This window comes from Dipteris shenzhenensis, chromosome 9, assembly GCF_047967505.1.
Source record: "Dipteris shenzhenensis isolate YYH24624 ecotype China chromosome 9, Dip_SZ_1.0, whole genome shotgun sequence".
Taxonomy (NCBI): Eukaryota; Viridiplantae; Streptophyta; class Polypodiopsida; order Gleicheniales; family Dipteridaceae; genus Dipteris; species Dipteris shenzhenensis.
In genome coordinates, this window is record NC_141604.1 from 16,576,600 (window position 1) to 16,603,576 (window position 26,977).

General features: G+C 45.5%; 1 protein-coding gene across 1 annotated transcript in view; it reads left to right on the forward strand.

Moving 5' to 3' along the window:
• Window positions 1-432: 432 nt before the first annotated feature.
• The window catches only part of LOC147898283 (CLP protease regulatory subunit CLPX1, mitochondrial-like), a 36,301-nt gene continuing 9,756 nt past the window's right edge, over window positions 433-26,977 (forward strand). The window contains exons 1-9 of the mRNA XM_087378767.1: window positions 433-1,708; window positions 1,790-2,020; window positions 2,679-2,758; window positions 2,865-2,968; window positions 3,101-3,180; window positions 3,357-3,407; window positions 3,623-3,697; window positions 5,545-5,622; window positions 21,712-21,768. Of these exons, the coding sequence (XP_087234893.1) occupies window positions 1,115-1,708; window positions 1,790-2,020; window positions 2,679-2,758; window positions 2,865-2,968; window positions 3,101-3,180; window positions 3,357-3,407; window positions 3,623-3,697; window positions 5,545-5,622; window positions 21,712-21,768 (1,350 nt within the window). The 5' untranslated portion in view covers window positions 433-1,114. The remainder of the gene's footprint in view (window positions 1,709-1,789; window positions 2,021-2,678; window positions 2,759-2,864; window positions 2,969-3,100; window positions 3,181-3,356; window positions 3,408-3,622; window positions 3,698-5,544; window positions 5,623-21,711; window positions 21,769-26,977) is intronic.

Genomic DNA, 26,977 nt, shown 5'->3' on the forward strand with positions numbered 1-26,977 from the left:
TGTTGAAGTGAACGGGGTACATATCTTTGAGCAATACCGACTTCGAGTGAGAAATGTGGACATGAATTCCAGAGCTTGGTACTGGTGCTTCCACGGATGGATATGGAGGGACGATCTAGTGGTGTGATGATTCGAGTGTGTGACACTATTAAGTGTGATGATTCGAGCAATACCGTCTTCCAGTTAGATCCGAACTGAAATGAGGACAGTAATCCACACCTTGGTACTCATGCTTCCACTCATAGATACCAAAGGACGTTAAACAACAGTGTGATATGGAGAGACTACCCATGCAAATTCCAAAAGGGTAGGGAGGATGAATAAAATGAATGTTGTTGTAATGTGTGAGAGGATGTGTAAAAACGCTTTTTTTTTTTGGTTTGTGTAAGGTATAAGCAAAGCAATCGAGTCCTCTTCGTCCTTCTTTTGCTTCTTTTTTGTTTGCTTCCTCTTTGCCCAATTCAGGGAGCTCATTCTCCCTGCTTCATTTTGAGCATCAAACACACGTTTCCCCTTTCATCTTTCCCGCTGCTCCGATTCGAAGCCCGCCTCGTACTTTCGGGAGATTCACGCTTCCTTCTCATCCCTTCTTCGGCTCTTAGATTGCTTGGTTTTTTTTTTTTGGCAACGGGCGGCGGGGCGGGGGAGATTCGAAGAATTGCCATCTCCTTGAGCTTTTCGTTTCTCGGACATGGAAGATTGGTAGCAACCTTTGCGTGGCAACGCGAATGCAGACGACGCGATCAATGAAAACTGCAAATTTGATTCTGGAAGATTGTTGTCGGTGCGGTGGTTTTGTGGAACGCGCTTCTTCGGGCGCATTTCTCAAAACAAGAGCGGCTGTTGATGAAGGATTTATAACCTTTTTTGCCGATCAAAACACGGTGGGAGAGGACCGCGGTGCTGCCGTTTGACCTAGTACATTCTTATCTGAACGGTTTTCTTCGCAAATCTCCATCCTTGAAGAATTGCAGACGAGGTTCAGGCGACACGAGCGCACTTGCAAGGCTTGTTTCTGGATGATGGTGTTGATGATCGATGCCGCTGTTTCTTAGCATCTGTGGAGCAATTGGATAGCTTTGCACGGCCAAAAGACATTTTGAATTGAATCATCATGGCCACGGTACGGTTGAAAAGATTAACAGCTCGGCGGGCTGCAATGGAGAGTGTAAGTGCAGCCGACGTTTTGAGAACCGTATCAACTGGTTGGAAGCCTTTTCTGATGCCACTCTCTTCGTCTACCGGCAGTGGCAGCGGCAATCCTACTGCGCCTAATGGGCCTTCGCTCTCCATTCCTTCTTTAGGGAAAGCTGCAAGATTGGACTTAATGTCTTCGAGTGGCAACATAGACTTTGTAGGTGCCCTGGACTCCGCCCGGATCTTGGATGTTAGAAATATACAAAAGGATGGTTTTGAGAGGGAGAGACTGGACGCAGAAGATAAATGGGGCCGTGTCAGGTGCCCTTCGTGTGATATGCAATTAATGTTTCCTTTCTCGCCATTTCTTCTACTTCCTGGCTCAAGTTCTCGAAGAGCTTCTTTTCTGCATAGAAGGTTTATTTGCCCTTATTGTAAGCCTGCGTTCTCTCCTGGCGCACCATCCCTCTCCTCCTACCTGCCCAAGAGCATAGAGGCTCCTCGACGAGGTGGCCTGGACCGTGCAAGGGCCTTGCTCGTGGTTGATCGGTCTGAAAATTTTGCAATTGCGGTAAGGAAGGATTCAGATTTTCAAGCTTTTACTCGGAATGTTGCTAGAAGTTACGAGGATAACCGTTGGCATTGGCAGCAGATTGGTGGAGGATCTCCTCCGCCTGCGGTTGCGGTTCAGCAGGCTCCCAACCCTCCGTTTGCACCAGGTACTAACTTCATACGTGCCCATCCTGGACCTGGCGGATCAAGTGGCTCTGGCGGTTCTAAGGATGGGTGGGGTGGATCTAACCTCGGAAAAGACCTCCCCACTCCTAAAGAAATCTGTGCGGGCCTTGACAAGTTTGTGATTGGACAGGAGCGAGCAAAAAAGGTGATCCCCTACCTTGTTAATTGCTTTATTTTTGTTCTCCACCAGTTATGCATAGCACACAATATGGCAAATGCGAACATAAAAGTTTCTCATGACGTTTCAAATAAGTCAGCATATAATTGCTTTGCTTCCCATTCTTACACGCTCTGCCCCTCTCCACATTCCCCCGCTTCCCCCCTGCTCTCTATTTGCTCCCTCCTGGCCTCTCTGTGTGTTCATCTTGTATTTCAGTCTTGGAAAAGGATATCTGTAGCATAAAGTTAAATGAACGTCTTTGTGGGTGTTTTGTATGGCTTATTCCTCTTCTTCAGCTTATTCAATGATTACTGAATGACTACCTTCGTCAGTACTGTCTGAAATTTTCACTGATGTTGTATTGGTTATCCTGTTAGTCTAATGGGTAAAAGTTGCTAAGGCTTTTGCTCTAATGCTTGCAGTGGTCGATTTCTCTTCCTTTCTTGCTGTAGCTATTGCACATGCATTAACCTTTATGGCTGTGTCCCGAAAACTTTACTTTGGATCCAAATAAACTTACAAGTCTTGTTCAAAGACATAGATTGCATATTGATGTTATATAGATGAGATGCTAGTACACTACCTTCACTTATTGTATTTGAATTTATTCTGAATATTTGGGTTTTTCGTTTTCCTATTGCAGGTTCTGTCGGTTGCTGTGTATAACCATTATAAACGTATCTATTATGAGTCGTTGTCAAAAAACAGCTTCAAATCTGATGGGTAAAATGCTCCTTGCATGCTTCTTGTCTTCTGTTTTTTAGTGGTGCAGCTCAATTCACCTTTCTTGCTTGCTTGGATTCTCAAGTATGGTATAATGAGATAACAGGGTAAGTGGGTTAGCTGCAAGCCTTTCCGATGAAGAAGATGAAGATGGGGATCTTGTAGAGCTTGAAAAAAGTAATGTGCTTCTAATGGGTCCCACTGGGTCTGGTGAGAGCCTTGGGCACCTCTTACTTTCAGTGTTGATCATGTGCAAAGTGGCTCTATTTCCAGAGGTCTATTTGGCACCAAGGTGACACTCAAGTTGTTATTCATTATTTGAAGTCACTGTCTCTTTCACAGGGAAAACTTTGTTGGCAAAGACTTTGGCCAAGTTTGTTAATGTGCCTTTTGTTATTGCTGATGCCACAACACTAACACAGGTTCTCATATCCCTCCTTTCAGTATAAATATTTGGCTTTGGAGATTACGTGATCATTCTGATGAAGATTCATTTTCACAGTAGCGTTTGCACCATGTTCAATTACATCACACATGCACGTGAATATCCACATATTAGATCCTGTAGTAAACAGCAGTTTATGGTGTTTCCTTTCAGGCAGGATATGTAGGTGAAGATGTGGAATCCATCTTGTACAAATTACTCATGGTAATGCCATTGTACAAAGAGTCCTTTTTGAGTGCTTTGTTGTTTGCCCTTTTTCATCCAGTCATGAAAAGAGTACTGCTCCTTTTTGGTTTGTTAGTTTGTCAATGGCTGGTTGATGTTGCATCACATTTAAAATTAGGTCATCAATTTTAAAACGTTTGTTCTACTTAACCCTTTGTGAATGATGTTTAACTTTGTAAGTGCAATGTGAACAGGCTGCTGAATTCAATGTCTCAGCTGCCCAACAAGGCATTGTATACATCGATGAAGTTGATAAAATTACAAAGAAGGTAAGGCAATGTGGGATTTTGTGATGAGTGCCAAGCTAATCAGTATATCCATATTTTATTTGATAAAACAGGGACACACCAAGTGCTGTAAGTGACACTCATAGCGTTGGTTGCCTGGATGGTATATGCGTCCTTTTGCCATCCAGGCATATTTGACACATAAATGGCAAATCTACACATCATCTATACACCAAACACCATTCCCCCCAAGCTTTTTCAACTAAATATCTACTTCCCAGACTGCGTTTAGAGAGCAAAGGTCAACTTGATTGCTTTCTGTTCTAAATTAATGCCAAAATAATGAACGAACTGAGAACAAAAGCCAGATCCAACTGAGCTCACAGCACCAGAAAATGCATGTTACTTTATAAGATTGTAACAAGTCCAATCTTACAGATTGGGTAGCATCAAGAAGCAAGCATGACCTGGAGTGCTTTGGTGTGGAGCCTCCTTGCTTTGGCGACCTGACAGCATGATCTTTTACCCATTTGTTCATTTCTGCTCTAGAACCATGCTGGAATGATGGTGTTGTAGTTCTTTGCTTGCTCTTGCCTCCTTTGAATATGGGAACTATGTTATTGGTTTGCCATTCTTCTTCAATTGCCTTGTTTGTGATTAGGCCTAGGGGTCCTGGTGCTTGTCTATTGGCTAGTTTCTTTAACGTTCTCAATGTTCTTATGCCACTATGGTCACAATACTCGTGTTAGTGAAAGGTGTTTGCATGTCCACATTCTCTGTCTCATCCCTTTCGTGGAGCTCTTAATGACCTTGATGTGTTGCTCACCTTCTGTGACAACCCGTGTGGTGGGCACTCTAGCTGTAACTCTTTCCTACAAAGCCATGACTGCCCAACGTTGTGTGTAATATCCAAAGCTCAGACCACGACACAAAATCAAGGAATTCCACAAAGCAGCAATAAACTCTCTGCCTCTAGTGATGGGCCTTCTCTATGAGGGCTCTAAGAGTGAAGATGTGATCTAGTGTGGATTGATCTTGTCTGAAACGTGCCTGACTACTTGCTTGCATGCCTTCGCTCTCAATGTGCTAACTGACGTGTATCTCAGGGGCTGACCGATAAACCTTTTCATCAAATGGTCATCCAGAATAGTTTGGTAGTTACATGCAATGTTGGTGTTTTTGGTCCAGGAAGTAGAAATGTCATTGTAGAAGGCTTCCTTAAACAATTTAGCTAGGATTGGAGCAAGTATTCACCAACGTGGTCTAGGAGTTCTGCTTAGAGGCCCTTATGATAACTCTGGTTTGCCATTCTGTAACTTCTTGATAGCCTGGTTTAGATGGTGCCCTGGTGAAGAGGGTGGAGGTGGTGTGGGTGAGGGATCTCTTCTAAGTTGGATATGCGCTGGTGAGGAATGTCTTTAAGTGTGTCCGCATAAGCTTTCCAAAGGCTAGGGTTCTTGATAGGACAACGTGAAGCTCTTCCATAATTCTTTGGAGTTAGTAATATACAAGACACTTATGAGCCCTTTTTCATGATGAAAAGAAAATGTATCAAGGCACTTCCTCATGGGACTGCACCAAACCCAAATCAGAAAGCTCATGGGGAGGGGAAACGATCACAAAGAGGGGGAAGAACAAGTCTCAGGGTCATGGAGGGGAAAGTAATACCAAATCATAAGTGAGTGAGTCAACCCTTCACCCTTATAGAAGACATTGTTGGTAGTTCGTTTATTAGTATGTATCTTCATACATGTGACATACTCATCCTTTTGGACACTCTATATGCAGATGAAGTCTAGCTTTTGAAAGTTTGTGGCTCAATTTTGTTAAGAGAAGATGTGATTGTTTTATGTTGTGTTTAGGCTGAAAGTATGTTTGTTTGTGTTTAGGCTGAAAGCTTGAACATTGGCCGAGATGTCTCTGGAGAAGGTGTACAGCAAGCCTTACTAAAAATGCTGGAGGGCACTGTGAGTTATGCTTATGCTTTGAGTTGGTTTCTGAGAGTCGTGGCTTCTATCTCTAATTGAAACCAAAAACATGGGCAGCAATGATGGTAAAAATATGCGAATGTCTGTGTCTGTAGGATACCTGTGTTTGTCGGCATTGACTTTTGATTTAATGATTACTTCTGCTGAGTAATTATACATAAAGATACAAGCACTCAGCACATCGAGGAAGTGACAGAATACAAGCAATGAAATAAGACTCACTACTACTATTTCATTGACTAGTTGTGGCATAACGCTTATGAGTGGTTGTTATTTGTCTACACTGATATGGAGACCTTTGTTTTCGATCTTGCTCATGCATTATCATGCATTTGCTTGGATTATACAGATTGCTTAAATATTGTAGCAATAATGTGGGCCAGGGTTGGGAATGCTAGAACAGATTTCATTAGTTTAGAGGTAACGATGGACACTATTATGAAACTGTGTAATTAGCTTGAATGTCTGATTGTCAGGCTTGTGCTACAACTCTTGGCCTATGCTTTTCGAGCACAGTTGCTACCTTCTCTTGTCATGTGCAACCTCTTAGGTCGTTGGCAAACTCCCCGCCTTCTCCTCTCCCCCCCCCCCCCTTTCACCCGCGGACCTGCCCCCCACCCGCACACAGTATGTACAGCTATTGACACTTGCCCGCACATAGGATGACCTTTGTGAGATTATCTCCAGAGGCAGGAAAGTAGCACCAGTTGGAGGTACTGCCCACTTAGAGAATCTATGTTTCATGTTTGCATAGCATAGGTGTGCAGACTCATCAATTGACAATGAACCAGCCAGATAGAGAAACCACCAAAATAATATATTTCCGTCCAAAGCTATGGACACAATACAAAAGAGAGAGATCCAGAGTCCCACCAATGGTGTGGTCCTCTGATCTTACCACAAGGTACTCCTCCTATTTGCTGGCTATCTCTAGACTCGAGCTCGCGTGCTCCACCTCAAGCATCTGCAGACTTTCCGTCCAGAATGATCTTCTCAACCTTGCTGCCCTGTGTGTCAGCCTAGGTGGGCAACCCTCTGTGAGCTAAGTCTGCAGCTCCTCAGCCCAGTTCACCTCCCTTTCGTAGGCCCAACTGGTGCTGCTCTGCTGCTCCTTCCTGCTCCCTGAAGTGCTGCTCCAGAAGATATGAAATTAGGCCACAAGGCCTGCCTTTTATAGGCCCAAGGGCCTGCCCAAAAAAAACCGACCAGCAGCATCATTCTGGCCAGCCCAAACAGGCCGACCAGTCTGCTGGAAAACCGCCCTTAAAGGGCTCTCATTTCAAGGGCCCTTGGCCCACAACACTAGGGCTTTGGCCATCCTTTCAAGGCAAGGGCCCCGCCCTATATAAAGGTAGGTCCCTGCCTACTAGCAGCCTCCTTTGCTGCTCCACCATGCCTCCATGTGGCCGACCTGGTATGCTGGTCTGCCCCGCCCTTCTGCGTCATCTGCCGTGCCAGACAGCCCGCCAGGAAGGCGCCTCCAGTCTGCCCTTGCCGCCACGTGTGCACCTCTTTTGTAGGCTCATGACCTGCCTTTTGCCAGCGCCTTTTGGCCTTCCATGATGCTCCTCTGTCAGCCTGCTGTCAAGGAAAAGGAGGACCATCTCAAGCGGGTTTCAAGCCCAAGCATTCAACAAGATCAAAATATGAGCTGCACAGAGGGAGTCAAGAACAACAGAAAATCAATTTACTGCCTTTGACACCTTACCCCACAAAAAATTATGGGAAAGGATTGGACAGCTGCAAATGCCTCAAGAAGTTTGTGAAGCCATGGTCAGATTATATTAGAAGACCTTGTTAGAATTGGCAAAGCCATTAGTAGATGGGTCAAACTCTAAGGAGAAGATAATCATAAGCAGTGACATAGAAATTAAATAAGGCTGTCTCCTCTAGTCAACTCTCTTCGGTTCATTCAGAGATGAATTAGAAGATTTAATGCGAGCACACATGGTGGAGAGGGAGCACAAATTGGGGATATGCCTTACTCATACTCGTATGTAGATGATATAGTTCTTTTTGCAGAAGACAAAAAGGATATGCAAACACACCTGCATGCATTAAATAAATTCTGCTAAGTCAGGGATGCAAGTCAAAATTGCAAAGACGAAGGTCATGGTAATGGGGACAAGAAACAAGCAAATGTCCTTTACATTCAAAGTGGAAACCTACAAATACGTGGGGCTTGAGTCAAGTGGAGGGAGGTTTGAAAGCATTCAAACAGTGATTCTTTATGGATGCCCAGCCTGGGCACCTAGATTCTCTGTAAAATATTGTTGAAATAGAAACAATTTACAAAAGGTTTCTCATAGGAGTGCAAACCGCCTACCCCATCATGCTAGGAGAGACATGAATGATACCCCTCCAAGGGGAAGCCTTGTGTCAGTACGCTTACAAGGTAGAGAAGATGGACGCAAGCAGACTCCTTCACAAAGCCATGGAGGCAACACAAAATACAGGATGGCACAGAGAGCGGCTCAAGTGTATGGAGCAATGGTGGCTACACTCTGTGAAGGGAAAATTCGAGAGCTACTCGTGCAGAAAATGTTGCAGTAATTATGGCAAGAACAGTGAAATTTACAAGCAAGAGATCAATTTAATGAGAAGTTTGAAATGCAAGAATAGCTCGCAGGAGATATCTCAATGTTTAAAGGGCATATAAGCTACAGGATAAGAACGAGCTCCACGATTGTGAGATGGAAAAAGACATGGACTAGACCAATATTTTCGAGGGAGGTGAGAATGCGTAAAAGCTCACCAATCGGGGAAATGTAAAATGAAGAGCATACCTCTTGCACTGTAAAGCATACATGCATATCAGGAAAAGGTAAGGGAAAAGTAATTCAGCAATGTCCTCAGCCTAAGAGCCCTTATGACTCAACCAGCCAAGCAATTGGGTGCATATCTGAAGGAAATTTTGGGACACCACAACAAATTTCTGGACGTTGTTGATGGGTTGGCCAAGCACGTACCAAGGAATTTTTGGAAAACGTATCAAATTAAAGAGCTACTATTGTTTTGATTGTTGTTTCTAGTCCCATAGATTTTTGTAGGGTTGCAAGCGGACTTTAATACAATCATATCATTGTGAAAGTATTGCACATGAGAGAGAGAGAGAGAGAGAGAGAGAGAGAGAGAGATTGCCATCTTCGGGAGGCCTTGTAGGCCTATGAGACAAATTACAATCAAAGAGTGACTCATACAAGCAACTGTGGGCTGAGGCAAGGGGCTCGCTAAGGCCCCGGCCGAGTGCTATGCCAGTAATCTCAAAAACCTCACAAACTCTTACACTCAAAACTAGTGCTCTAAAAATATGTATCCAGGTGTCATGGTGGCTCTCCGATGTGATGCAAAGATGCCTTGTATCTTTGTCTGTCAAGTTGTCTCTCGCTGTAGCGGGGGTCTGGTCTCCGTGATCTCTATATCTACCATGTCAATAGTGACACCCCAGCTCAGACGGTTCCCTCTGAGGAGGGCTGAGGTTGGCTGGACCTCCATCATGTATGCTCTGGTCATCCTTTTCATCGTGCTAGGTCTCTACGTCTGTGGCTCAACTGCTCACTTCGTCTCTTCCCACTGCTCCCATGTTGGCTTTCTCCTCCTCCTCTTCTCCACTATGTCTTGGGCCTCACTCAAATGCATAGAAATCTGTGACATGTCAATGTGTTTGATCTATCTTTGTCTCCTGTGGCGCTCACCTCCTGCTGTTTGATCTGTTGCAATAGACTCACTCTATGGCCCCGTATCTCCATTAGATCTCTAGAGGCCAACACAAACCTGGTCATGAAAGTGGATCAACCGTAAGAGTGGCCCAAAACCCTGCCCCTTCTGAAAGAGGCAAAGATACCGTCCTCGAATCTGATAGTAGACTAGGCAAGTACATAGAAAGTGCTCCTCTGCTAGTGTGCATAACTTGCAGATCCACTGCTCTCTAGGCGTGGCCGAACCCCAGTTAGCCTCAAATAGGCCACCAACGAGCTTGAGATTGTTTTGACCCTGGTAAATGCCTTGGTCCCTGCCCCCCAAGCTGACTGGAAACAAGGTGTACCTACTCCTCTCTTTGGATGGGCACACCGACAAAGAAGCCCTCTCTCACTACACATGAGATACCATAAACTAACAATCACATCATCTCTCTCTCTCTCTCTCTCTCTCTCTCTCTTTGTGCGTCCGTCGTAGGCCTGCAACGCTTCTCTCTCTGCGTCTGTCGTAGGTTGTTCTCTCTCTCTCTAGTCCGTCGTAGGTCTCTCTCTGTGTCCGTCGTAGGTCGCAGTAGGTCTGGCGTAGCTCCCCATCGTTCATCGTTGTAGCAATCCGTCGTAGGTCGTAGCTTCCTTCTCCCGTCGTGCCATCCATCCCGTCGTTTCTTCCCGCCAGCCCACACTCCCATCGTCCATCCCGTCGTCGCTTTCATCGTCACCCCGCCCACCTTCTCGCCTAGCTGCCGGCTGCTGGTACCCGTGGCGCTCATCCTGGTGCTGCTGCTTTCTGTGACACCCCCCTTGCACGCGGTGCTTTTCTGCTGACTGGGCTGCTGGTGCCCGCATGCACCCTACATGCGTGGCGCCCTCGACGGCTGCTGCTGCTAGTGGTGGCCGTGCCTTTTGTGCGCCCCGCTGCCGTTTGCATGCTACAGCTCCGCCATGGAGCTGGTGCTTCTACGCCCCCACATGGAGCTGGTACGGGCTAAGCGACAGCCCTGCAGTCCCCTCGGCTGCTAGGAACAGCCCTCGACAGCCTACATCGACTTACCTCTCCCCCTCCCTCCACACAACCCCCCTGGGTCTGCTACAACTCTGCTTGTCCCTGCATACACAGACCAGCCTGTCAGCTTTGCTCAAGAAAAGGGGTGAAAATGTCTCTATTTCTGCACTGCCACACATAGGTCTCGTAAGTTAGAAAAATCTACTGCATATTCACAGTTAGCAGTGATACCATGCCTACAAGAGCGGGAGCAGAAGACACATGGGGAAAACAAGCTTTGGAGACAGCTATGGCATCCCTGTCAGTAGGGATAGCACGTAAAGGTACCACATATGTACTCACATGCCTCTGTAGGCCATCTCCTGGTGGTTCTAGTGATGCCCTATAGGCCATGGTATGTGCCTTGTAGGCATAAATATAGGCACTTGTAGTGTTAGTGCCTTTTAGGCCACATAGGACACTTAGTCCTAGGTCTAGGTACAAGTACCTTGTACTCTTTCTTTTTTACTATCCTAGTTGACGTGACGGTAGACTCGTGCGACTCTTTGTACCTTGCTCTCTCTCTCTCTTTTGCCTATCGATCCTACAGTGGTATCAGAGCCACGTTTTGACTCGTCTCCTGCTCCTAGATTTGCACTAGCTCTCCTCAGCTTACCTACTTCTCCATTCGTATAGTTTGTACGACTGTACGGACGCCCGTACACACAGTCCGCACACAATACGCCTGCCGTACAAACTGCTTCGCACTAAGTTCCGTACTGCATTTCATACCTGCGTTGTCGTACAGACGTACACTGTGCTCCGTACAGTTGTACCTGCGTCGTTGTACAGTCACGTGTGAAGATCTGCCGTACAAAGTTGGAGACTACCCGTGATTCCATACACCAAGCTTCGGTATAGAAGTACTGCGTCGTACATCTTCCGTACAGCGTACAGGTCTCGTACTTGCTCCATACAGCTTTCGTATAGTCGTACATGCTGCTTCGTACTTTTTGTATAGTCTCGTACTTGCTCTGTCCGTACAGCTCGTACCTTACAGGACATTCTCAAAATTTGGGGCTTTGGGGGGCTTTTGCTGTCCTTACCTTCCTTTCACTGTTTGAAGTCTTATCAAGCTATTTCAACAGTTTGGAAAGCCTACCTCTTGAGGTCTATACATTGGGACAGTTGCACTTTTGTAGTCACCTTGTGGACAACAAGTCCTAATTTTGCAGTTGCAAGCCTTGAGGCTCCCTTTTGGGATTTGGTCTGCAATTTCTTGTTTGATTGCAATACATTGGGTCAGATTGGAGGACATTGAATCACTTTTGCAGGACATTGAGTCTTTTCTGCAGGACATTGAGTCATATTTTTATACATTGGGTCACATTTGCAAAAATCTCAGCAAAATTTGGGGCTCTTCTGCATTTGCCCTCTTTTTTGCCTATTTGCCCTCATTAAATTTGGGGCTTTTGCCAGATTTGCTGTTTTTGCAGTGAACATTGCCTGCCACAGTCACATTTGGGTCAGATCTGCATTTGCCCTTTGTTTTGGGTTGGGAATTTGCAGATATTTGCTGTCATTTTTGGACAGCCAGCTTTTTGCAGTGATAGCCTTGAGGCTTTTGGGTTTTTAGGTCTCTTTCAGGGTATCGCATTTGCTATGGCTGGGAACAATCAAGATCTATTTGGCGTTCTTCGTGAAGATGATAGGTTGGATGGCACCAACTATCCGATGTGGTCTTATCTCATGAAACATATTCTTGTTGCAAAGCATTTGTGGAATATTGTTTTTGGGGTTGATCTGAGGCCAGCCAATGCTACAGTGGTTGCCTCTACTGCTGGTCCCTCTGCAGGGGGTACTCCTCCTGATGCCTCATCTTCTAGCACTCCTGCTACTACTCTTCCAACTCAGGAACAGTCAAGATGGGATGCAAGAGATGCAAATGCACATTCATGTATTGCTTTATCATGCAAGAGAATCATTATTCCACACATCCGGTTTTGCAGGACAGCAAAGGATGCTTGTGATAAATTGGCTTCTCCCTATCAAATTCGCAATGAGGCACGTGTTGCATATTTGAGAAGGCAATTACAGGAAGTCAGCATGAATGAAGGTGACTATATGGATGCATACCTGACAAAGGTCAAGGACCTCATGGAACAACTTGCCAACATTGATGAGGTGGTGCCAAATTCACAGCTTGTTAGTACCACATGGAATGGACTGCCAGATACATATCAAGGGTTTGCTACAACCCTTCGATTAGTGGCCATGGGTAATCCAGACCACTATTCTTTTGATCATCTAGTTACTTTGCTTTTGCAAGAAGAGCAAGTAGAGCTAATAGACAAGCCATTATTCCTGATCATGCATTTGTTTCACAATAGACAGGAAGAGGCAAGGCTTCCAAGCCTATGGGCAAGTCAAAATCTACGCATAGTAGCTGCAATTCCTCCCATGCATCTAAAAATACAGCAGATAAGTCAAAGAAGAAAAGATGCAACTATTGTCGCAAGCGTGGACATGACATTTCAGAATGCAGGAAGCGCATTGCTTCGGAGAAAAAGAAAGCAGGATTGACAGTTAATGCCTCTCATGCTATTGAATCCAATGAGCCAAAAGATGCTTCACATGCACATGCTCTTCAAGATGATTGGGCATGGGCTGTCCATTTCTCATTTGATCCCTCTAAAGCTGATGCATTCTTTACTGCTAATGATGCTCAGTCCTGGTACTTTGATAGTGGTGCTTCCAAGCATGTCACATCTTGCAGACAGTTGTTCATTCTTTAGCTGATGCACCTCGAGGGGGCACTGTCACATGTGCTAATAATGCTTCATATGCTGTCAAAGGAATTGGAGATGTGCAGCTCACATCCATTTCAAGCCATCCTGTCACTCTGACAAATGTTCTTTTTGTGCCTGGAATTGAAGTCAACTTGATTTCAATTTCAGCAATTGCCACTTCAGGTTTCAGAGTTATTTTTGATGGCTACAGATGCCTAGTTTATGATCTTCGTGATGACAATGCCATAGTTCTCACTGGCACTTTGCAAAAGGGACTTTATCACCTTGATCACCACTCAGCTGCACTTTCTATTGAAGCATTTGCTATTTCAGATTCACAGCTTGTTGAAACTCATCTTTGGCATGAGAGAACGGGCCATCAATTATAGAGCTCTTGCAAAGCTACATTCACAGCAGATGGCAATGATGTACCTCAAACTCACACAGTTTCCAAACATGTGTGTGAGGGTTGTATGCATCGATTTCCTTTTCAAAAGAATTGTCCAAAACTCTCACAAAGGAAATTGCAGCTAGTGCATAGTGATGTCTGTGGCCCAATGAGGACAAATGCCATTGGGGGGTACAAGTATTTCATGACTCTCATTGATGATTTCACAAGATATTGCTGGATATATCCTTTAAAAGCCAAATCTGAAGTTTTCTCATACTTTCAGAGGTGGCTGAATATGATTGAGAATGAATCAGGATGCAAGCTTGTCACCCTCAACACAGATAGGGGGGGAGAGTATATGTCAAAGGAGTTTTATGCATTTCTGTCTTCACTCATGTACTACTCCTTACACTCCTCAGCAGAATCCTGTGTCTGAAAGGAAAAACAGGTCCACAATGGAGATGGCCATATGCATGCTTAAGGCCAAGTCTTTGCCCAATAAATTTTGGTTTGATGCAGTGATGTGTGCCAACTATGTGCTGAATAGATCACCTACATGGGCATTGAAGACTGTTACACCTTATGAAGCATGGAAAGGCAGGAAGCCTTCACTTTCACACATGAGAGTTTTTGGGTCTCTTGCATATGTTCTTGTACCATCTCAGCTGAGACATAAGCTTGATGACAATGCAATCAAATGCATATTTATTGGGTACAGCCAGGAGAGCAGAGGGTATCGGTTATACCAACCAAATACTGGGAAGATTATTGTCAGTAGAGATGTAATCTTTGCTGAACATTCAGCTTCTCCTCTTGTGGACTGCAAAGCTAAGCCAGATGTTGACATGTTTGATACCTTTGAATCTTGGTTACCTCTGCCATCCTCAGAAGAGAACTTTGACCAGCAACATGAGCCTCCTGCCGGCCCTCCACCAAGCAATAATCAGCCACTACCTCATGCTGATTTGTAGGTTTCTCTTCCGGCACAAAATGATCCCACTATTCATGATGCAGTCATTGAAGAAAGAGTTGTCAATAGACAGCAAAGGCAAGTTCCCAGATGGCTTCTTGATACATTGAGGGACAGCAAACAAGATCAGCCTTTTGTTGCCCGGACAAGATTAGGGAATAGACAGCATGGTCACTTTCTTGAGTTTGCACTCCTTGCTACAGCTTGCAATGAAGAGCCTCTGTGCCATAAAGATGCTTTTGACAGCAAAGAGTGGATGGATGCAATGAGAGCTGAGCTACATTCCATTGTTAAAAATGACACATGGGAATTAGTAGATCTCCCTCCCGGCAAGCATGCCATTGGAACCCGGTGGGTCTACAAATTAAAAAGGAAATATGATGGCAGCATAGATCGATACAAAGCCCGTCTTGTTGCAAAAGGGTATGCCCAACAACAAGGCATTGACTTTGAGGAGACATTTGCTCCCACATCCAGGATTACTACCATTAGATGTGTCATTGCCATTGCAGCCCATCATCATTGGCAAGTGCACCAACTTGACATCAAGATTGCTTTTCTTCGTGGGGATCTGCAGGAAGAAGTATATGTCACACAACCTCCTGGCTTTGAGGTTGTTAATTCTGAAAATAAGGTATGCCGGCTTAGAAAAGCCCTTTATGGTTGGAAAGACATGCCAAGAGAGAGCAGAATATGCCCTTTATGGCTAAAATTCATGCACACTTACTATCCCTTGGTTTTCAGAATAGCCCCACAGAACTCACTCTTTATGTCCACGGAAGTGGATCTGATTGTTTAGTGCTGATTTTATATGTGGATGATATGCTCATCACGGGTCCAAATACTCAGCAAATTGCAGCCTTCAAGGCTGATTTGCAGCAGATTTTTGACATGTCAGACATGGGACAGCTCCATTATTATTTGGGCATTCAGTTTGCTCATGTTGAGGGGGGTATCATGATATCTCAGTCCAAGTATATTGGACAGCTCCTTGATCGTTTTCAGTTTGAGGATTGCAAGCCAATCTCTACTCCAGTGGACCCTGGCTTCAAATTCTCAGCTCATGATGGGAGCCCACCATGTGATATCACTCTTTGTCAGCAGGCTGTTGGATGCCTTATTTATCTATGTCACACCAGACCTGACTTACAGTATGTAGTATCTCACCTCAGCAAATTCATGCACATGCCCAGTTCACAGCATTGGCAGGCAGTGAAGAGAGTTTTCAGATATCTCAGAGGCACTTAGGATTTAGCCCTCTTCTATGGTGATCAAGGTTCACTTACCATGCATGCTTACATGGATAGTGACTGGGCAGGATGTTCCGACACCAGAGTGTCACATACGCAGGATGTTCCGACACCAGAGTGTCACATACCGGCAATTGTTTTTTGCGTGGCAATTCATGTATCTCTTGGCTCAGCAAGGAGCAACCATCTAGCTGTGAGGTTGAGTACAGGGCAGTTTTCACCGCTACAGTAGAGTGTGTTTGGCTTCGACAGTTACTTACAGATCTCGGTTTTTGCCAGACATCCTCCACTATTGTCTACACTGACAGCCAGACTGCTTTGGCCATTGCACGTAACCCAGTGTTTCATGCGCGTACCAAGCATATTGAAGTTCACTATCATTATGTTCGGGAGCGGTTGTCAGCAAGAGAGATAGAGTTGTCCTATCTTCCCATAGAGGACAACATAGCAGATATGTTTACAAAGGCACTTCCTCCTCCCAAGTTCGAAGTCTTCCGACATGCTTTACACTTGGTTCCCTTTGTTACATGATCTGACATCCCTTGTTCATTCATAGGTGGCTATATTCTTTTGGATGAACATGTGCAACCATGACTAGCAAATACCAGGTATTCTGAGACGTTTCGAGAGTACTTCAGCCCATCCCATGGAGGGGGGTTTGTAGGCCATCTCTTGGTGGTTCTAGTGATGCCCTATAGGCCATGGTATGTGCCTTGTAGGCATAAATATAGGCACTTGTAGTGTTAGTGCCTTTTAGGCTACATAGGACACTTAGTACTATGTGACACCTAGGACACTTAGTCCTAGGTCTAGGTACAAGTACCTTGTACGCTTTCTTTTTTACTATCCTAGTTGACGTGACGGCAGACTCGTGCGACTCTTTGTACCTTGCTCTCTCTCTCTCTTTTGCCTATCAATCCTACAGCCTCAACAAAATATGCCTCGTGCTGATAGAAAAAATAGATAGCTTGGAGGCCACCAATGTGGCCCTATTGGCTGAGAAAGCGCATGTCGACAAAACACTAGCTGAGATTCGGAAACAAGGTGGGAAGAATGGGAAAAGGAGAGAGCCGAGGTGGAGCACGTGGGCTCGAGTCTAGAGATAGCCGGCAGATAGGAGAACGACCTTGTGGTAAGATCAGAGGACCACACCATTGGTGGGACTCCTGGGCTATTCTATCAGTCTTCCTCTATGCATACCCTTTGTTGGTCGATTTGTAACATGCTATTAGAGCCCAAGTAGGAGGCTCACAGGTGTGGGATCTTGAAGGCAAGGACCTTGCTGAAGGACGACCCTGATTCAGAAGCTCTTGGGAATTGACTTCCACGACTAGAGGACAGTGCCCTTGCGAGGAGGAGGGTGACTCAGGTTCAGTCAGGTGCGTTTAGAGTTCTGGTCTACTGAAGGTTGAGTTTGTTCGACTTTGCTATGTTGTTTAGCAACAGAGATGTCGATCTCTTCAGCCTCTTCAGCCCTTGCTCTCCCTTCCTCCTTCTCGAGATTTCTTTCTTTCACCATCCCTAACTTTGGAGAGTCTGTGACACTGGATGGGACAAACTACCCAATCTAAAAGGTGAAGATTTGGAGTCATTAGTGGTTTGGAAGCTGTGGAAATTAACAACGGGAGTGGAGGCGAAGCCGGAGGATATGGTGGACAGACAGGGGAAGATACTCATGGCAGTAGACGGAGAGGAGTTCGAAGCTTGGGAAGACAGAGATGTCCATCCCATGGCATTGATCATAAGGACTACGGCAGACTCTGTGCATGTTGAATTGTAGATTTGAAAACTCTCTCTCTCACGCACACACACATACACAAACAACCCGGCGCGTACTCGTTTTCGTGTTGGATTTTATGTTTGAGCGAAACAGCTGGATCTGTCGTCTCTACTAGATGAAAATCGATAAAACTTTCGCTGCGTCAAAGACATGAGGCATTTCAAAGAACACGAGCTCAAAGAGAGCCAGTATACGAGGCTGGGACACCACCTTAACCTTCATCAAGTGGTCATGTACCAAATCTCCCTCATCCATATCAAGGTTGTAGAGCTGATGCTGAAGAAGCAAGATCTAGGATGTGCAGGTACAATTGACGAATCCAAGGCGCAACAAGGCAGAGGTTTGGAAGAGGAGGAGATCGCGGGAAGCACCTGGAGAAACGAGAGATTTTCTCTCTACCTCCCGCTCACAGCTCACTCTCCCACCCAAACAGTGCACTGCCCGAATTCCTGCTACAGAGAAATTACATGACGACAATGTTGAGCATCAAGACTTGAAATAGAAGAGAGGAGATGAGTGGGAAGGAGGAGGGTAGGAAAGAGATGAGGATTGTTGATGGTAAGAGGAAGGCGGAGGTTGATGGTGGTGAGAGAGAGAGAGAGAGAGAGAGAGTGCACACACAAGTTTTTGGCTGTAAACACACACACACCATCTTTGTGAAACTACTCTCTCTCTCTCTCTCTCTCTCTCTCTCTCTCTCTCTCTTGATTGTTTTGGTTGAGGCGCTCTCTCTCTCTTTTGATTGTTTCTGTCTTGGGGGTGTGGGTTCAATCCTCTCAAATAACCACTTTGCTACAAAGTAAAAAGCCTCTCTCTCTCTCTCTCTCTCTCTCTCTCTCTCTCTCTCTCTCTCACTCACTCACTTTTGATCCCCCTCTACACTCTCTCTCTCTCTCTCACTTAGTAGAGAGAGAACATGGGTGCATGTAGAGATGTAAGAGAGAGGACTATAATGAGTTCTACTCTCTCTCTCTCTCTCTCACACTTAGTAGAGAGAGAGCATGGGTGTGTGTAGAGATGTAAGAGAGAGCAATACAAGAAGATGGCATGTACGAAACATGATTTTTGGGGCATATGTGATACAGACAGTGCTCTATGGAGTAGAGGGTGGGAGTATATCATCCTCGAAATGGAATGATTTGGAAAAAATGCAGAAATCTTTTATTAGGAGACACCTTGGCATCAAGGCTACTACACCCTACTCTCTGCTGCTTCTAGAGACAGGATGCTTACCCATAGAGTTACATGCTTTAAAGAAGGTACTCAGATACATTACAAAGGTCAAAGGCATGGATGCTGAAAGGTTGCCAAAGAGGGCATGGGCAGAAAGTCAAAAGCCCCAAAAGACAAACAAGAGCAAGATTTTGGCATCTGGATGGGCACTAGATCTGAGAAATTGGTTCAGGAAGTGGGAGGTAGAGGAGTACTTGAACTACTCACCAGAGGAGGTAGATGAAGATGCTTTTCATCGTGACCTGCTGAATGCACTACACAGGAAATGGCAAACAGCTAAAAATAGAGATAAGTTCGAGTACTACTGCACATTTATCAACCCCCAATATTGGCCCACTTATACGGCAGAGGAGTCAGCCACGCAGAAGTACATTTGCACACCTATGGCAATGCATAAGCGGAGGGCTTTGGCTTCACTTCGCACCCAATCACACCAGCTGCAAATTGAAATAGGAGGATGGAAAGACATGCCAAGAGAGAGCAGAATATGCCAATTATGTAACCAGGGTATGCTAGAAACAGAAGGACACATGGTAATGATATGCCCTTACTATGCACACATTAGGAAAAAGTTCAGCTCTCTTTTTGAGGGACATAATAGACTGGCTGATTTGCTACGTAAGGCGTCACCCTCAGCTTTAGGAACATTTGTATCTAAGCTTTTCAAGCACAGAAACTCACCTAGACATAAAGGAAGTTTCTCTTATTACCCTCCCCTTCGAGGGAGGAGTCTTTATGTATGTAAGGTTTTGTATTGTTTCAGGTCCCATAGGCCGATTTTTGGTCTCAGAGGACGATAATATATTCTTCTTCTTCTTCTTCTTCTCTCTCTCTAGAGCCCGTTGTAGTCTTAGCCTGTCGTAGCTCTCTCTCCTCTCTCCTCTTCTCTCCCATCAAGTCTGTCGCTCAGTTCTCAGGCCCGTCGTAGCTCTTCCCCCCGTCATAGCCCGTATGGACGCCTCTCTCGTTGTAGCCTGTCTGCACATCCCGTCGTAGCCTTCCATCTGCACATCCCGTCGTAGACTTCCGTCGTCGCCAATGCCAGCCCTCGCCAACCCTAACCAGCCGCTACCACCAGCCCTAGCCAACCTTGCCATCGTAATACTAGCCGTCGGGGCTACACAGTCCCTGGGGGGGAGGACAACTCTAGGCTGGGAAGAACCCCTGGCCCAGCCTGGGGGTTAATATCAGCAAAGGGGCTTCTCAGCTTACACAGGCCAGCAACATGGAGTTCCCCAAGATGAAGGCCTTTGCTTCGACCCCAAGTAAGCCCTCTTATTCTGATATTGCAGCTTCATCTCCCCTCCCGTACATCTTCTCAAAGACGCCCTCTCCATATGGAAAGACATATCTGCAGCACAGAAAGCTTGTAAGCATGACAAACCCGCAAGAGCACATCTACTATTTACAACAGGAAATACGTGAGCTCAGATGGATCGATGGATCGATAGATCGATAGATAGATGGATGGATAGATCGATAGATGGATGGATGGATGGATCGATGTATGTATGTATGGATGGATGGATGGAGGGATGGATGTATGTATGTATGTATATAGATATGTCTCCACTCTGACTGAGGGGCAAAAGTATGATTGTGTGTTTGTCTTTATGATCCTGAATATCTTTTGTCTCCTTGTACCGTTTGAGATCTCTGGATAATTAGAAAAAAACTCTTCATCCAACCAACCTGCCTCGAACGCGCCTTTGTGAACTTGGTCGAATAAATCCTTTGGTACTGTCTTGAGCCATGGGTGGAGAAGTATTTGCTTGGGTTCTCAAATCTCTCTGTGGTCTACCACCTCTGGTTCCTGATTGCATCCAATGAGGTCCAATGTACTGTTTCAGCCATTGCACATGAAACACTGTGTGCATCTTCTATGACATGGGTAGTTGTAACTGAATGGCGACAGCGTAGACCACATTCATTGATTGGAAATGGACCAAAATTTTGATCTGAGAACGAAGGTCATTTCCTTCCAATCTGCTTGAGTCTCTTCTTCATGATTCCAAGATAGACCTAGTTTCCTTGTAGGAAACCTCATGTTTGTGCTTGTTTGCTGACACTGGTAAGACTTCTGCGCTTCGGCTATCCTTCTTTTCAGTGAACCTATTACTTCATCATAGGTCTCTGTGATTTGATCTGCTCATATACAATTTCTATCGTGCGTTATCAGAGATCTGAATTGACATCCAAAGGCCAAGTCGTATGTAGTGAGATTGGTGCTCGAACTGATTGTGTTTTTCCAAGTTCCCTGCATGAGTGGTAAATTCTCCTCCCAAAGGTTCTGCTGCTCACTCATGTGAGTAGCCTTCAGCAGTATTTGCAACAGCCCCAGCAGCCAGCACAGCAATTGTCATCATTCATCGTTCCAAAATCTTGCATCAAAGTGTGTCAAATTTTCTGGTCCACAGGAGACCCATTGTAATAGATCTCTTTTTGGAGGGTGTCATTCCCTGTGTGGTGTACATGTTCTCCACACTGTACATCATATTCATTGTTCAAAAGCTCTGCAAGGACAGCTGCTTTTACTATTTGGATCAATTTTGCATTCACAAAATGTCTAATATTTTGGAAATATACACGGGGAGTCTTAGTAGTGAAAGTGCAAACTGTATATTATTATCAAAGTGTGACATATAATAGTTGCACAGGCAACTGCCCTTGCAGAGTGACGCTGGTGCATTCATAGCAAAGTTTCTTGCTTGAACATTGAAGCTAATTTCTGTTTCCTATGACATGCGATTTTGGTTGTGTAATCCAATCAGAAGAAGATTGTATCCTAACAAAAGTTTCACTGTTGATTTTTGATAAGATGGTTGCATTTGTGAGTAATAGAGATGATTGAAACACTGGTAGCAGTCATATTGCATTATTTGAGGCTCTGTCCTATTTGAGGCTTGAGTGTAGTTTGGAAGTGATTATGCACCCCATTGAGGGGAATCGACTTAGAGCTTGATTTAATGTGGCAGGTTGTAAATGTCCCTGAGAAAGGTGTACGTAAACATCCAAGGGGAGATTATATCCAGGTAAAGCAACTGTTTGGGGAAGCTCAAGGAAAGCATTCGATTACTTTATGGCTCAGTGCATGCTTCCCATTGTGCATCTGGAGCAGGACTTTTAGCTCATCCTTTGGTTTAGGAATGGACCTATGAATATAGATGTGGACATATCTTTATGTACTTTGCTCTGACATTTTAGTGATATAGTATGCACTTCAAGATATAAATAGTCGATTTATGCTGTACACCGTGGTGAATGTCAGCGTTGATGATGTGTTATGCAGTCCAAGGTATCCATGAGTGTTTTTCATGGTACTAGCAGTTCTGAATATGATTTAAGACTTGCCAGTTATTTTTTAAACTTGTAATGATATGAATTAGTAACCAACCAGAGTTTGTGGTCAAAGGAGAGCAATTGTTGCATCTGATTAGTTTTGCTGGTTGATGCTATTTTTTTCAAGAGTACTCCTGAAGAGGGTGTTTGAAGGCCAACGTTTGATAGGTCTGCGTATATGGAGAAACTTGGATATTTATATCCATACTTGATGATCTGCTTGCAGTTAGGGCATTCAATGATGAAGTGTGCTTTCCAAGTTGCGGCCTGCTGGTATTGCGATAATTCTTTCTATCTTAAATGGTGCGTTGCCCTATCAGCTAGATTTAGATTTAGATGCTCGTTTGGGAGAGACTAAAATGAAATCGTTTAGACTTCACAAGCAGTTGTAGCTTGAATGAAGAGATTTGGACTACTTTTTGATTAGCCTTCTCCTTTAGTGCTAGCCTTCGTCATGGCTGAGTTTGCCCTTCACCTCCGGAGTGCCGACAGAAACTCAGTACGAAGACTTTGTATAAATGGATGCTCAAGTATGTGTGGGTGTGTGGATTTGTATGTGTGAGAGCATACTTTTATACTATGGTCGATGTCATAGTAGCTAGACCCTAGGGTGTTCTCTAACCTAAGGTTTGGATTATCCTATGTTGAGACTAGAGCGAGCATGGATGAGGTTTAGATCCCATGGATGAGAGCTGTCCATGAAAGGAAAAGCTAAAGTAAGCTATTCTGGATAAAGCCAAAGTAAGCTATTCTGGGAAAAGCATGGATTAAAGAAAAAGTAGAGGGCTTTTATGGAAAGTAAAGCTACTTTACGCATGAAGCCTTTAGTTAAGGCTTACTGCTAAAGATAGCCAAGTTAGGCTTATAAATACAAGCCTAGGACTTCGTATCAGACGATCTTGGAGCATCTTGGAGCTGGATGTCTCATGTGGATGTTAAATTGTGAGGGAATTACAGATAAGGAAGGGTCATGTGGTATGGGACGCTGTAACCATGGTTCTTTCCTTTTGGCCACATCTTTATTTCATTTATTGAGATCTCATGTTACTACTCACACGTGTGTATTTTTTCTATGTGAGTTCTAGTTGCAAGATTCTCATCCTGGCCGGGCATCTTCTCCTACCATGTGCACGTGTTCTTCTGCAGCTCAGAGTACTCTCTTTTCATGGCTGATCACCATCCATCCTATCTTTAGAATAGCACTTGTCACCTTCAATGTGACTTCTTCCGGACATCAGAGTTCTTATGGCCTTCAGCGCGATCAATCACATTCAATGTGATGCACTATCTTCAGTATGGTCCTTTGTTACCGTCTTTAGCACAGTCTTTGTCTTTCACTGCCATCTCCAGCATGGCCATGGATGTTCAGTCAGTGTCCATCAGTCACATCCAGTGACAGGATGTCAGAAGCTAGTGCAAGGGGTGGACTTCACGCCAATGAAATTACAAGTCAAATGACTATCCTACCGGATCACCCTCCACCTGGTATTAAATTACCAACATGCCGTATGAAACTGATGACGCTTCGCACATCCACAAGGGTTTTCCATACCCGACCATTCCTTCTAGCACCTTTAATGGCCTTGGGGGTGAAACTTGGTGTGCTAGATTATGATGCTTAGTCAATGAGGAACATATCTAGATCATACAGTCAATGATCTCAGAGCGCAGTTATTGAGTATCTAGCTTTCAAGAGCTAAAAGAGGGCTTCAGTCTAGTAGAATTCTGAGCTGTCTACAGCTAGATATAGATAAATTAAGATTTAGGGTTTTGTTGAGTCCTAGGCCATGGACTAATTAATGATGTGCATGGGTAGATGGGTTTATAATAAAATTAAATTTATTAAATTGATAAAAGTACTCTGGACGCCTAATTTATCCTGCTTCTCTTCCAAGCTTCTTTTCTATTTTTAGCCTTGCTTTTTCCACTAGCTGTCCTATAAATTAAGGGCCAGCCTCCTTTTGGGATTCATTCAGAGCTTGAGCTCCTACTCCTCCCTAGCCTTGCACATCAGCCTCTCCTGCTGTCCATCGCCAATCTCTCAGCCTGCTCCTGCTGCCCATCCATCGACTACCTCTCCTACTTCCCTTCTGCTGTCCATCGCCCATCTCTCAGCCTGCTCCTGGTGCCCATCCATCGCCAACCTCTCTTGCTTCCCTCCTGCTGTCCATCTCTCTCTCTCTCTCTCTCTCTCTCTCTCTCTCTTGGCATTGTTGCTACGAAGTAAAAAACTCCCATCTCCCTCTCTGTATAAGCCATCCTTCCCCACCAAGTTTTGTAAAACCCGCGTGGGTCTTGGTGGTTGAGGCTCTGGTTTGTTTCGTAAGTGTGTGTGTGTTCGATCCCTGCGGATCGCTTCGGATAAGCCAAAATTGGCTTCTTGGCATTGTTGCTACGAAGTAAAAAACTCCCATCTCCCATCTCCGTCGTTCACACAAAACTCTCAATCAGCCCATTAGCTCCGTTCGCCCGTTAGCTCCCGCTCACGCTCTGCTCCACGCTCATGCTCTGCTCCACGCTCATGCTCTGCTCCACGCTCATGCTCTGCTCCATCGCTCCCTCTCTGCTTCACGCTCACGTTCTACTTCATCGCTCACGCTCTGCTCCACGCTCACGTTTTGCTCCACCCCTGTCACCATCGCTCTGCTCTTGCCTGTCACTCGCCCTACGATCTGCCTCGTTGAACCGCATCTCACCTACGCTAGCCTTTCTACCTACCTATGCTAGCCTCTTCGTCTGCCAGTGTGCCTCATTGCCTCCATACGCTAGCCTCTCCGCCCCTATGCTGTCCTCTACGACTCCCTTCGCTAGCCTCTCCGCCTTGCTCTGCTCACGTCGCGTGTCATGTCAAATCCTCCTGCCTCATGTCCGTCACATGCTGCAAGGGGGCTATGCTCTCAGGCCCCCTATTGACGACGTTGCCTCTTGCTTTCCTTCAGAACCTTGGGTCAAGCTAGTTAGTTAGGTTTAGTTACCTTGGTTCAAGTTAGTTAGTTGGGGTTAGGTTAGGCCAACCTAACTAGAGCTAAGTCATGGTTTGGTTAGGTTAGACTAACGTCTTTAGGTCAATGGACTAACTACCTTAGGTGACTTAAGGATCCCCCTCCTGTATTAAAAAAAAAAAAAAAAGACGGCAAGAACAATTTGTTCTCTATCCAATGGGAAAAAGAGGAAGGGGAAAAGATATCGAGAAGGAAAAGGACAAACCTCAGCAGACGCAATCGAAGCTTGAGGATGTCAACATACACCTCAACTGGAGTGGACTTGGAGTGGACAGCCGAGCGATTCATAAAGGGTCATCATCATCATCATCAGGCACAATCACATCTGCTTCGGGTCATCATCATCATCATCATTATTATCATCAGGCACAATCACATCTGCTTCCACAGGAGTTACTTCACTTACATCTACACCCTCACCTGCGTCTAGAGGGCATGCTTCAGCCCTACCACTAAAGCCTACTTCAACTATGCCAATCAAGTCTACAACTTTAGTCACCCCTCCTGTGACAGGCGGCATTTTGGAGTCCTCTTCCTCCACTACTTTGGAGACCCTAGCCGTTCCACCACCCAGGTCACCCCCACAGGAAGTGATGCACCCAAGGCCACTGTTCTCAACCTTCCCATCCCCTCTCCCTCTCAATCAGCCATCGCTCCCTCATACCACTGGGATTACTTAGCCACTAACTCAATCTTCCATCTCCTATCCGATTGTGACCATTGAGACACCCATATCTGTACCTCAGGCATCCGCTCTCCTTACTCAGCTTGCATGACCACCGCCTACTATCTTGCCACACCCTACCACTTTTGTACCTCAACCCTTTCAGTTTCAGCTTGGATAGGGTCTTTTCGATCCCCCAGACAAATGGGAGACTTTACTCGTGGAGGTACATAGTATACGAGCCAAGGAAGTGGAGTTGACCTGCTACACACAGGAGCAGGCCAGATTCACTCAGGACTTGGCGCGGGTGGTTCAGGAGCAGGCTTGTCATATTCAGGAGCAGGCCAGTATCATGCAAGTGCTGAGGAAGGACATCAAGGAGGAGCTCTCCTCTTTACTCGTGGAGGTACATAGTATACGAGCCAAGGAAGTGGAGTTGACCTGCTACACAGAGGAGCAGGCCAAGTTCACTCAGGACTTGGCGCGGGTGGTTCAGGAGCAGGCTCGTCATATTTAGGAGCAGGCTAGTATCATCCAGGTGCTGAGGCAGGACATCAGGGAGGAGCTCTCCTCTCTACTCGTACAGTTATAAGGAGCACACTGGTAGTAGAGGCCCAGATTGCGAGCATGCAATCGATGATTGAGGAGACGTCGAGATGGGTCCATGTGGCAAGACGAGAATCCGCAAGGGCAATCGTTTCGGCTATCCTCGTGGAGCAGCAGTAGAAAGCCAGTAAGGCTCTCAACATCAGAGTTCGTGGGTTCCCACGCACTAAGGCTACGTTGATGAAAGATGCGACGACTTTCATGGCCACTACTCTGGGTGTAGCTGAGCACAGGATCGAGAGGGCATGGAGGGTGGGGAGAGACCCCAACCGAGAGTAGCCCCTGATCATATGATTCCATGACGCTCAGGCACGACTTTCGGCCTTACGATGAAGGTCAGTCTTACAAAATCAGCCAGCAGCGATCTCCATGGATGAGGACTTCACCCCACTACAGGTTGAGGAGAGGCGCTCCTTGTTGCAGCAGCGTAATCAGGCCCGTAAGGAGGGGAAGTGTAGTCCGGGATGGATGACTTCTTACAGGCCCTTGTCCGGTGTCATCCCCCATCCTTTCCCGCATAGAGAGGCTAGGTCTATGAGACTCAGATCTCCGAGACCCTATCTTGCACCATTTGGAACTATAATGGTACCTTATGGTCAGAACTAGGGAACTTCTCAGAATCCTATACAG